This window comes from Staurois parvus, unplaced genomic scaffold, assembly GCF_062004578.1.
Source record: "Staurois parvus isolate SC_StPar_1 unplaced genomic scaffold, SC_StPar_1.0 ptg000154l, whole genome shotgun sequence".
Taxonomy (NCBI): Eukaryota; Metazoa; Chordata; class Amphibia; order Anura; family Ranidae; genus Staurois; species Staurois parvus.
Window position 1 is genome coordinate 15487192 of NW_028317950.1, and position 13082 is coordinate 15500273.

The window sequence follows — 13082 nt, forward strand, 5'->3', positions numbered from 1 at the left end:
ACAAAAAAATGGCGTCTGCAAAAGTTTGGGCACCCTGCTGAATTTATAGCATGCACTGCCCCCTTTGCCAAGCTGAGACCTGCCAGTGTCATGGATTGTTCTCAATCATCGTCTGGGAAGACCAGGTGATGTCAATCTCAAAGGTTTTAAATGAGTCATCAGAAGAAAACCTCTTCCACGTCTTCACCACAAAAATCATCGTTTGAACTTTGCAAATGAACATATAGACAAGCCTGATGCATTTTGGAAACAAGTTCTGTGGACCGATGAGGTTAAAATTGAACGTTTTGGCCGGAATGAGCAAAGGTACGTTTGGAGAAGGGGCACAGAATTTAATGAAAAGAACCTCTGTCCAACTGTTAAGCATGGGGTTGGATCAATCATGCTTTGGGGTTGTGTTGCAGCCAGTGGCACAGGGAACATCTCACGAGTAGAAGGAAAAATGGATTCAATAAAATTTCAGCAAATTTTGGATGGTAACTTGATGCCATCTGTGAAAAAGCTGAAGTTAAAGAGAGGATGGCTTCTACAAATGGATAATGATCCTAAACACACCTCGAAATCCACGGGGGATTACATCAAGAGGCGTAAACTGAAGGTTTTGCCATGGCCTTCACAATCTCCTGACCTCAACATAATTGAAAATCTATGGATAGACCTTAAAAGAGCAGTGCGTGACAGACAGCCCAGAAATCTCAAAGAACTGGAAGACTTTTGTAAGGAAGAATGGGCAAAGATACCTCAAACAAGAATTGAAAGACTCTTGGCTGGCTACAAAAGCGTTTACAAGCTGTGATACTTGCCAAAGGGGGCAGTACAAGATATTAACTCTGCAGGGTGCCCAAACTTTTTTGCAGACGCCATTTTTTTGTTTTCTGTTATTTTGAAAGTGTAAATGATGGAAATAAAATCTAACTTTTGTTGACATATTATAAGAATGTCTAATCTGTAATTTGATGCCTTTTGGAGATTTTTCCATCTTTCCTTGGCTTCTTTATGCACATTAATACAAATTTTTAGCTGGGGTGCCAAACTTTTGATCTCCACTGTATTTTTTTTTTTTATTTGCTATTTTTTTTCTTTTCACACAAGTGGACTTACCCTTTAAATAAAGTGCCTAATCATTAGTAGTGCTGTGAAACAATATTTAAAAATAATATAACACCGTTAAATAAAATAAACTAGTGAATATCAAAGTGAACAAACATCCTTGAACACACCAAGTAGTTGCAAAAAACCAAATAATCCAAAAAAAAGTTGAGTAGTTGCAGTGCTAAACAGAACAATATTGAATATCAATAGATAAATACCATCAAGTGCGAAAAAATAAAATTTCACATAAAACAAAAAATATACACAAGTCCAATGGTGTTCAAATCAATAATTGTGGACTGTGATATTCTGAATACAATAGTCCCAATGTCCACTGTATAATCTTCATCCAGTGATCCAGGAACAACAGACGTGTCACCTCCACCAAAAAAATGTAGAATGTGATCAGCCCAAATGATCCCTTTTCTTTAAAAGAGGAGATTTGACATGTCCAAATCCAGCGAACACCTCAACCCAATCTAGTGTGATTTGGCAACACTAATTTTCCTGTCATGTTTCAGAAACGTGAATTAAAGCATGTCCCTGCAGTCTGATTCCATAGCTGTTGGTATCTCTTCATCACGTCTCTGCTCACAAGAGACCAGTAATCCTGTAAAAAAAAAAAAAAATGCCTCCAATGCCACTATTGTGCAGTAAAACCCAAACTAAAATTTTATTTCATAACATAGCTCACCATAATACTTCTTGCATTGTAGTATACATTATTAATCAAACCATAACTGATATTCATATAGAACCCGCAAACACTGCCAGCTTCATAAATCTTGCCACCACACTCGGCTGAGAGTGACACCACTACCGCTTACGTTGCGTCCACCTACGTCGCTCAAAAAGTCAGTAAAGGTGAAACGTATCGAGATGCTGTTGGGCGTGAGCAGTGAGTGACGCATGTGGAAGGGACATAACCGGTAGTGGCGTTAGAGTCTCGGTCAAGTGTGGTGGTGAGATCTAAGGATTTGTGGGTTCTATATGGTTATGAATTATTTGAGAGTTTGGTTATGTTATTTGTTAACCACTTGCCTACCGGGCACTTATACCCCCTTCTTTACCAGGCCAATTTTCAACTTTCAGCGCTGTTGCACTTTGACAATTGCGTGGTCATGCAACAATGTACCCATATGAAATTTTTATCGTTTTTTTTTCTCACAAATAGAGGTTTCTTTTGGTGGTATTTAATCGCCGCTGGGCGCTTTACTTTTTGCGCTATAAACAAAAAAAAGTGCAAAAAATTTGAAAAAAAAAGTTTCTTTGTTTTCTATTTTATAAAATTTTGCAAACAGGTAATTTTTTCTCCTTCACTGATGTGCGTTGATGAGGCAACACTGAAGGGCACTGTTAGGCAGCACTAATGAGGCGGCACGGATAGGCGGCATTGACTGGCATCACTGCTGGGCTGCACTGGTGGGTGGCACTGCTGGGCACTGATGATCGGTGCCGATCCCTGCTCTGACAACTGCCGGTTCTCGGCAGTACTTTCCTCACGCTCTGACAGCGTGAGGAAAGTGCAGCCGAGAACCGGCAATTGCATTTCCCGGTGATCAGCGTGTCCTTGGACACGGCTGATCACGTGGTAAAAGGCTGCTGTGATTGGCCTTTTACCACATCACGTGATCAGCTGTGTCCGTAGGACACAGCGATCACGGAGATTGCCGGGGGCGTGCTGGAGAGCGCGTTCTGGAAGGACGTCCTATGACGCCCTCCCAGAACTGGCCGGCCGCAGTGTAGCCGTCATTCGGCTATCTGCGGTTGGCGAGTAGTTAATATTGTTTCACATCACTACTAATGATTATGCACTTTATGTAATCATACTGTGAAACTAATTTAATTCTCCCTAAGAAATCCTGACCACGCTTGTAAAATTCTTGCAGGGATAACTGCTTTGTAGGTCAGTTCTACTTGATGTAAACCTGACTGTAGATCTGCTTCTTCCAAAAGCCCTTTCCCTACACAGTGTGTGGTGGGGCTTTTGGAACTGAAGCCAACAGCATTTTTTTTCCCATAGGGAACACTTTGATTTCTGATAGATCACTGAGTCATGTTCAGCGCTTGCAGCATTTTTAAAAAAAAAAAACATGGGAAAATGTGCATCCTTCTTCTTTTTTTTTTTTTTTTTCCCCCATTTTGCCCAGCCACACTGTAAAGCAGGGGTGCACAACCCATGGCCCACATTCTCAAACCAGGGAAGCACATGCCCAGGGTTGGCAACACGTTGATCGTTATCTGAGCTTGCCGACCCACCACCCCAGGCCATCAGAGTGCATTGAGCTGGCACTGGCTGTGCAAGAAGTGGGTAGCTGTGGAAGGGAGCAGGAGTCGCAAAGGCCAATGCTTCCTTTGTATTGCAGGCTGCTGTCCCAGGTGGAGTGACACAAAGTGCATTTCACCTGGAATCTTTTTTAGCAGCCTGGAGAGCAATGCCAGCAGAAGCTGGAAAAGAAGGTCAGTGTATTAAACATCGCATACACTGCGATTTTGCAATGGGCACATTAACCCCTATAAAAGGGTTAACAACTATTAGGCTGCTTTCACACTGATCCGCAGGTGCAGTGCACTGCACCTGTAGCTTTCCTGTGGGTATGCTGCACTGAGCCATAGGCTTCTATTATATTTTGTGGGTTTGGTGCGCTTTCATAAAACCCCATAGCTGAGACATGTTTTTCCACCCCCCCACCCACCCAAACTGGTGTAGCGTCAGGGGTCGTGTAACCTCCCTGTCACATTCTGTTTTACACTTGGACAGGAGGGGCGCCATATACAAGAAAAGATCCTCTCCATTTCCTCCTGCAACTGCTGAAAGCTGGCTTCTGCTTCTTTCCTTTCTGTCAGCATTCAGCGGCTGCAGGAGGAAAACATTCATTATGCTATTCAAAATAAAATAATTTGCACTTCTGAACCATGTCATTTCATTGTGGCCCACGATTGGTTACCAAATCATTTATGTGGCCCTCGCTCTTCAAAACGTTTAGGACCCCTGCTTTAAAGAAACCCAGTCGGCAGATTCTTAAATTATAAGCCTACTTATACTGCTGCTTTACTCCTTCTTTGCCTCCCTGGCTATTCCTATACATTCTGGCCTCTCCCAACAGTGTTTTATCAATGCATGTGTTGTTGACTTTGTAGAAAAAGGTGAAGGGTGGACAGCAGCACCTGTGCCAGGCACATACAGGAATCCAAAACTGCTGGAAGTGTAGAGAAGAGATTCCTGTTTGAGGGTAGAGTATGGCTACGTTCGTTCTCCATGGGCCCACTGTATGTAGGAACATAGCCACCGTCCCTTACTCACTCTTGAGGTTCTATGGACTATAGGATTTGTTGTGTGCATAGAGCAATGCACATGACTGCAACTAACATACACTGCTCGCTTCAAACAAATTTATATTAGGGGGAGAAGGAGAGATTTGGGAACTCAGAATGTTACAAGGCAAAAAGCAAAGTAAGAAACTATTTCATGAAAAATAGATTGCAGGGCCATTATGGATATTTTTTTCTTTCTTTTTTTTTAATTTGCCTCATGACAGGATCTCTTTGGAGATTACTGGTAAACAGGAACTATGATGTGTATCCTTTTCATTTAGGAATTAGGTTTGAAACTGGACGATTTGACAGCACAGAAGATGAACTGATCAAGGAGAATGTAGAAGCTTTCATGGAGTTATTAGGGTTGGAGTCAGGCGAGATGCTCTTTCATAGCTACAGGTTTCCAGACCAGAAGAGCACTCTTGAAAAGTTCAAGAAAACGTACAGCTTTCGGCAACGAATCGGTAATCTATATATAAAGTATGTTTCCATTCCATGTGTCCACAACATAGAATTTGAACTCCTTTATTTTCTTTTGTCTGTTTGTGGTCATGTGATCACTAACACTCTGTCTTGGTTCCCTGCTCAGTGATTAGAGATTTCCCTTAAAGAGAATAGGAGGACACACGTTCCTTTTTAGACTGAACAGTGTCTGAGCTATGTGTAACAGCCCCCCCAAGAATTACACATGGATAAAATAAAGGCCAGTTCAAGTACAAATGCTAGGTCTATGTTAAAATACCATTATTTTTAAATTAATACATACCTGATGTTACAGGGCGAACCTCTTTCACTGTGAATTTGGTCAGGAAAAGGTTACAGATTTTGCACCCTTGCAGAGTACAGGACTACTGCGTGTACATTTTGAGTGGAGAAAACTGCTTTTGCAGCTTTCTCCGGATTTTGGTATTTCCAGATGGGGCTCCGTAGTTTGGAGATTTCAAAGTGACTTGGGAGGGAAGTAATCTGCAAATACACATTTATGGTCATACAGTACATCTCTGCGAAACCTATGCAGTACACCTCTGCTATGCAATTTTCTCATGTTTTGCCACTTTAAAAGACTTCAGGTGCTAAAAATACATTTCATCCTGCCAAACATTCAGTGCCAAACTTCCTGCCCTCTGCTGCACTGAATCCCAAGCGGTGTTGTCAGTTCTATCCAGCTGGACTATGAAATCCCCCCCCCTTGTAAGTTATAGTGTGAGGGAAAGTGTTCTGTACTCCATATGAAGAGAACCAAGCAGAGTTGACAAAATTGCTTGAAATTTCAGTGAAGCGGATTTACTGAGCGTTTCTTCAGTTATCCAGTCATGGATAATTTACTTTCCTGATGCCAATCCATGGCAGCATACATGTGATATATCTCCGCCCCTATATTCATCCACAGGACCTGTGTATATCTATAAAAGTCTGACTGAGAGTAACCTCCCCCATTCTCCTTCTTGTCCTCAAGATCTCCACCTGCAAGACCGTGATGTTACAATAAATCCCTACATGCCAACTGAGTTGGAGTCCGCCTGGGTTCAGCCTCTCCCAGGCGCAGTCCTGCATCTTAGGTTGCCAAATTCACCAACAAGGTGGGCAGCCCCTTCTGGTGGTCTTTTGGGACTGAGGAGTTCTCTAACCAGAGACGTCAGAACCTCATGTGCTGCACCTTAGCTGGTGTTTGCTGGAGTCCATGCTGCATGTGTTTTTCTGCACACCTGAGCAGGATCATGGTGCTGGAGTTAGTGCTGCCTTCTTTTTTTCTCCCACAGGTTAGTGCTGTCCCTTTTTGCCAGCAGACTCTGGGCACAACGTCAAGGATGCAGCCCTGCACAGCAGGAGGCCCAGAACGGGGTAACCCAGGTGACTGCCTTTCGAAGTCAGAACATCACGCACAGCCTTTCACTCTCCCCAGTGAATGGAAGGATGAAGAGGTTGTTTCAAGAAGAGTGGCAATAGTGGTATGAAGTTTTTCATTAGTAAGCAGCTGCAAAATTATACCCTATCCAGGAGGAAAACGCCACTTCTCTGTTGGAGATGATGGATAATGCATTGCAGTAACACACACTACAGCACTGCACTCCACTGCAAAGTTCTGGACAATACTAAACTGTTAAATGCCCTATGAAAAGCAACGACATGGGATCTCTTTTCAGAGGCGCGGCTATGTTAATCTGCATATGCAAAAAAGCCCTAATGCTCATGTTGGACAAGCGGCTCTGTATACCAATTGGCATTATGTCAAGAGTTGTCAATGGTTAGTTTGGTCTTCCTCTTCATAGAAGGTCAAAGCTCAGGTGAGTTCTCTTGGCTACTTTGACCCACATTACATTTCAAGACTATTTTTCCAGAATTAGGAACTTCAAGGGCTGGTGAAAGAGTGTGCAAAGACACTCTTCTGCAGAAAGAACAGCCTTAGTACATTTCATTCCTTTCAACCCCTACAGGAGTTTTGTTGAGAGGACCCCTCTACCAGGCTAGTGTGGCTGATTTGGCACACAGATGGTAAAGCACATTTTTGGGATCCATGGGTGCCTTCTATGGTAAAACTCGGTTACTTTTGATGGTTCAGACATTGCCTTCTAGAATTCTTCATCCAGACTAGAGTAACATTTTCTACTTTCAGTACATCAGTAATATGACTGCAAAGGGCATTGATTCGAAGTCCTCCCTCACAGACTTTATTCTCTTTATGTCTGTACAAAGAAGAGTGAATGTTGAACTGGTGTTGAGTTTAAAGACACTGAGTCTCAGTGGGGAATTGACAATTCCAGTTTACATACCTTCCTTCATGGCTCTCCACCTCACAAATGACTTTGCGAAGGTCCTAATTTCTGTGTAGCCCCTGTGAGGAAATGGGCTGCTTTGCATCCATCATTACTTAGTATTCTACTGTTGTCCCAGAGCCTAGCTTACCTACTAGTGCAAAAGGGATTTTCATCCGGTCAGCCTGAGAAGTTTTGGCTGGATTGGAGGTGTCAAAACAGTGCGAGCAGACCCATCTATTCCTCTGTATGGAAGCCCAGTTCAATGCTCGATTTGAGTACTTTTCTGCTCCTGCTCAGAATAGGCCAAGGAGCAGGGAGCCTCTTCGGTAGTTGTATCTGGCAGTTTTGTCAAGCTTCCCAATTCAGGGGTCTCCTGGAAATGATGATGTCTTGCATCCCTATGCTATCCTGGGCACACTGGATTCTCTGCACATTCCAAAGAATTTCCTTCCAATACAGAAGTCGGCACTGATTCAAAGTGCTTCTCATGAGATGTGCAGGAGTCTCTGGGTATGGGTGTGACGGGATCACTCGATCCCGTATGGTAGGTTCATTATCTCGGACAAATCACCACCTGCAGTTACTATGTGCGCTGTCACCTCGTATTCAGGCTTGACTGGTTATTCTGCATGATGTTAACACAGCAGCAGTATCATGCATCTAGAAATAAAGGAAACTCAACAGCAGGTTTCAATGGAAGTGGAACTATCATGTCCATGACTGAATGTAATCTTCAGAGGCTGCCGGGCACACAGGATGCCAAAAGGGGCTGTGGCTCCAGCTGTTTTTGGTTCCCAATGAATGGGTCTTTAAACAAAAAGATATTGCCCATATCACTCAAGTATGGGGCCTCCCTCAGTTGATCCTGTTTGCATCACCATCCTTTCACAAGGTACCTCTCATGCTACCCTCACCCGTTTGGAGGAAGTGGACGCTTACTCAGCCAAGGAATAGTTGCCTAGCAAATGGCTTTCCTCTACTGCCTTTGGTCATGAAGTTCCAGGGGGACTGTTGTCAGAGTGTCTCACTGTGATAACATGCATACCCGATTAGCCTGCAGGTCTGGGTTTTACCCTAGCCATGGAACTGGTATCTGGACCAAGCACTTCAGCTACCACAACACCTGGCCCAGAATGGATTGGAAATTGAGAGGGAAGGATTGAAGGAATAGGGCCTTCCTCTTTCAGTGGTAAATCCAGCAGGGTTTCAGGAAGGATGCGAACAAGTTCAGTTTTTGCAGCTGAGCAGGATTTTGATCCTAGCAATCCAGTGGTTGCCTAGTTGCTATAATTTCCTCACACAGATCTGGATTTGGGGCTCAGCCTAGTTCTGTAAGGGCTCAAATTTCAGCTTCATCAGGGAATATGAGCGTGTGAGCTGCCAGGGGAGCATTTCAGGAGGTTGGTCCTGAGACTTTGCCCTGAGGAGGAAAAACCTTTCTTCTGTGGGATTTTATTCTGGCACTGGATTTCCTTTGCCAGGTCTGTTTGCACCAATATAAATGAGTTCAGTAGGACATCACTTGAAGCAGTGTCCCTCGATAACTTCAGGGGGCAGAGTTTTGGACCTGCAAGCGCTTCAATCTACAGAGTCCTACATCTTCTTTCTTCTGAACAAGTTGGGGCCTATGCCCCTTGAGCACCTTTTGTCTCCCGGTGGCATCAATTCTCATATTACAAATTAGTGATTCCATCCTTTCTGGCACAGATGGTACCTAACCTACACAAGCTGGATGTGCCAGGTATCTAAAATGCCTACCTTCAAGCTGCTTGCTAGTTTAAATCCTCTGGGAGGCTGTTTGTGTTTCCATCAGGCAAATTGAAAGGAGGAAGCTGCAGTAAACCTTGTCATCTTAGAGTGTCAAGGTCATCCTGAAAACACAGTGCAGCCAGACAAGAGCCTCCACAAGTGGTAGAGGCTTATTCAGCCAGGTCCATCTCTAAATTCGGGGCAGCGCATGCAAAGTGTCTATGAAGACTTTTGCAAAGCAGCAGGCTAGTTACCACACATACGAACCCCCTCCCTTGTTTGATTTTGATTGTACGGAGAATGGGGGAGGTTGCTCTGTCAGACTTTTATAGATATATACAAGTCCTGTGGGTGAATATAGGGTAGGGGCGGTGATATAGCACATGTATGCTGCCATGGATTGGCATCTAGAAAGGAAAATTAGGGTAAGTATGATACAATTTTCCATTTTTCACATGATTGGATAGTGAACATTCAGACTTTTTTTTTTTTTTTTACCAGACCCTTTTGCATGCTTATACCACTAGCCCCTTTTGTTCAGTTCCCCCCTAGAAGACTTCTATGGGGCCGTCTGCTGAGTGCTTCTTACACTGCAGTAATAGCCCTTGGGGAGCAACTGGGCAAGTGACGCAAGTAGATTTTGACCACCAGGTTGTAAAGTTTGCAGCAGGCCATTGCGGCTTTGAGCTTAAGTCCCGCATCTGGAGTGGGACATAATGGTACATTTTATGAAACTTCATTTATCCTTTTAAGAACTGGTAGGAGAAAACCAATCGCAGGATAATTCCATTAAAGCGTATAGTATAACTAAACTTTACTGGGTAACACATCTTGGACTGCTTTCTGCATTTTTTTGAGTAAGGCACTAGCTTTCTTGATATAAAAACTGATGTATTTGCATGTGGAGCAGAACTTTAAAGCACAGTCACAGTGCAGTAGGAAGCAAAGCCTGCAAATGTAATAAGCAAATATGACAGCCATTTGTACATATAACTCTAAGTGACCATTGGCACACCTTATTAAAACTGGTCCTATGCACCTCCAGAGCAAATAAAATATGCTTTAAAAAGACAATCGAGTCTTATTTTTATCCCCCCAAGCTTTTAAAAAATGTTTGAAGCCTCTGTTAGGTTTTTGTTACCTATATCTCTTTTCGGGGAGATTGTCACTTGCTGTTAGGGCACAGACAAAAACCTATGTTAAGAAGGTTTCACAAGGGTAAGAAGTGCTGGAAATGATTTTGATGCTATCTGCACCTTCTTTGTCAATGGTCCACTCTCCACCTATCCCTCTGGTCCTGGTGTCAGAGGCAGGAAGTAAGTGACATTCTCCTTGTGGAGTCAGACATCCCCCAGCCTGTAATGTAAAAAGCTGTGCCTGGGGTTAGGCTTTAATTGGATGGATTACCTTATTTGACTTTGTTACATCTAACTATAGTTTTTCTAGTCAACAAATATTTCCACGATTTCATGACTTTAATATTTCCCCCCCCCCCCCAGCAACAGGAGTACCCCGCAGTGTAGCAGAAGTGTACAATCGAGCATCAAAGCTATACGATTTGTCTGGCAATAAGGGACGGTAAGTAATTGCATTGAGTAACAAGCAAGCAAGTAGTATTATTTTGCCTGAATGAATTCTGAAGAATGTTTTCACCTGTCCCAACATTGGCTATTAAGTTCAGTTCACTGCACATGTATGAACAGAGTATACTAGTAGAAGTGTGTGCTTTTAGTGGGTATAGAACTTTTCCTTACTGCTATTATGAGTGTGTGCTTCCTCATAGATATTGTTTTCCTTGTGCAAAGATGTATTTAAATGTCCACAGAGCAGAATAAAAACTTTTTTTTTCTTCTGGGTGCTTGTGCCTCTGCAGACAAGGGACTGACACCACAGAGTTCCATCTACAAACAAGGCAGCCTGTAATAGAAGTGGCAGTATACTTATATTTATTAGAGCCCGCAAAAAGCCGCCACTTTACACATTTCTAGGTGTGTAGAATATGTGCTCTTCCCTGCAGAAGGCTCTGCTTCCTCCTGTTTGCTTGTAAGTGACTACAGGACATATGAGCCAGCAGGAGGCACTGCAATGTGTGGTAGGGGTAGGTAATCTAAACACCTAGAAGTTTGAGCTGCAAGGGCACTGACGAACGCTCTCATATTTCATTCACAAGCCCTACAGCCCTTATAAAGGTACAGGGAGGTAGCTGCAAGACTTTTCTGCAGAAATCTTGCGGTGCATCGGTTCTTTATTCACATCGAGTTGAGTGGGGAGTCATCCTAGGGGCATTGACTGCCATTGCAGTCTGTTGAAATCCTGAAACGGGAAGTTTCGCCCACACATCAGTCCAGTTTCCTGAAGAACACCAGTGAAGGTCTGCTTCCTCCCTTTGATACACATATGCCTGTAAGTTATTTAATTGTGTTTGCCATAGTCACACACATAGCTAGATCGCATTTAAATGCATTTAATGTGATTTTGTAGCGGTTTGCAAGAAATGTGTTCATTGTATGCATTTGTGAGAGACCTGTTTACAAGTATATTGTAATTTCAGTCTACGTGATTGTATTGCAGTTTTACAGAACGTATTCACAGAAGTAAATTAGTTTTGGAATGAAACACAAAGCTGCTTTTGTCTGTTTTGTTAGCCAGCTGTTGGCTAACCATTAGTAGGACAGCATAGCACCCCTTATCCACTGGTCACGGGTGCAATGCTTTCCAAGCTCCTGCAGGAAAAAAATAAATGCGCATTTCTTTTCCTAGCAAAAATATGTGCATTTATTATTTTTCCTAAAAATGTGAACTTTAGCTGTGGATGAAGGCCCCAGAATTCTTGCTCTCATTCTGACATTTGCGACCTTATGTAACGCTGCATGCATTTATCTTCATATATAATTTATGTGTATACGTTCAGGCAGGGGACATATTTTTTTTTCAAAATATTTTATTTTACAGCTGACTTTATTGCTATCGCATATGGTGCCAGCAGACCCCAGGTTATGGTGTACTGTAATGGCAGGTTCTCTTCATTGAGATCTAGACCCCTGATGCATCCCCTGCCTTCCAATGATGCTAATAGAGCACAGCCACAGTGGGTTTGGAAAGTGACAGCCAAACCAAGAAGTGACGTAATGCACGTTGCTTTCATGTTCATTCACCAGAGGGGAGATCAGCAAACGGATATTCACTGGACTCCCTCAGTCCAAGTGACACCTGCAATGCCGGTCCTAGATCTGCAGGTGGGAGTTTGATTATTATCCCAGCCAGTGCAGGTTTATAGATGATGGTGGTAGGCAAGTTGTTAGTCTTTCAAGGCTGAAGAGACAGATCTGTGAGACTGGGCAGAAAAGTGGTTGCTGAGATAACCTGTAAATCTACATGTCTGCTGGAACTGGGACACCTTGGTATTTGGGCAGTCTCTGAATGCTGTGCTGATTCAGCGACCAGATCGAAAAAAAAAATCTTAAATGATTTCTGCAATGAAAAGCACCAACTTGTCTCTTTGCCAGTCTTTACTCTCTGAAAGCTAAGCTTGCTGTAGAATCTTCAGCATTTGACACACTTTGCCCTTCGAGAAATTAAAGGGCTTTCCAGATCTGCATCATTTTTCCAAGTGAAAGAGTGTATTAAAAAAACAGGGAGAGATTTACTAAAACTTGTGCAGCTGTGCATGGAAGCCAATCCGCTTCTAACTTCAGCTTGTTCAATTCAGCTTTGACAGTAAAACCTGGAAGCCAATTGGTTTCTATGCAGAGCTGCACCAGATTTTCCACTCTCCAGTTTTAGTAAATAACCTCCAAATTACAGTCGGGCAACTAACATTTTCAGAAGGAAGTCTGTGCCATTGCACCTGATTTTATGAAATTCAAGGAATAGCCAGAAGTCTTTTTTTTTTTTTTTTTTTTTAACAGCCAAGGAAGTTACTATCTTAGCTTCTGTTTTGTCCTGTTGGCCACTGTTGTGTTTTTTTTTTTTTTTTTTTTTACAGTTTTACAAAAGAAGACGTAGAAAAATTGAAGAAAGGGGTGGCCAAACATGGGAACGATTGGATTACCATCGGAAAATTAATTGGCCGAAACAATAAATACACTCAGTTAAAAGCCTCACAGCTCAGGCATGGTAAGCATTGTTCATGAGTATATAACTTTTTCTATTATTGTAGGCTTGCTG

At 42.8% G+C, this 13082-nt stretch overlaps 1 protein-coding gene across 1 annotated transcript in view; it reads left to right on the plus strand.

Moving 5' to 3' along the window:
- TTF1 (transcription termination factor 1) overlaps positions 1–13082 on the plus strand; it is a 64821-nt gene that overhangs the window by 23337 nt on the left and 28402 nt on the right. Inside the window, exons 5-7 of the mRNA XM_089675093.1 lie at positions 4689–4874; positions 10415–10493; positions 12901–13031. Of these exons, the coding sequence (XP_089531219.1) occupies positions 4689–4874; positions 10415–10493; positions 12901–13031 (396 nt within the window). The remainder of the gene's footprint in view (positions 1–4688; positions 4875–10414; positions 10494–12900; positions 13032–13082) is intronic.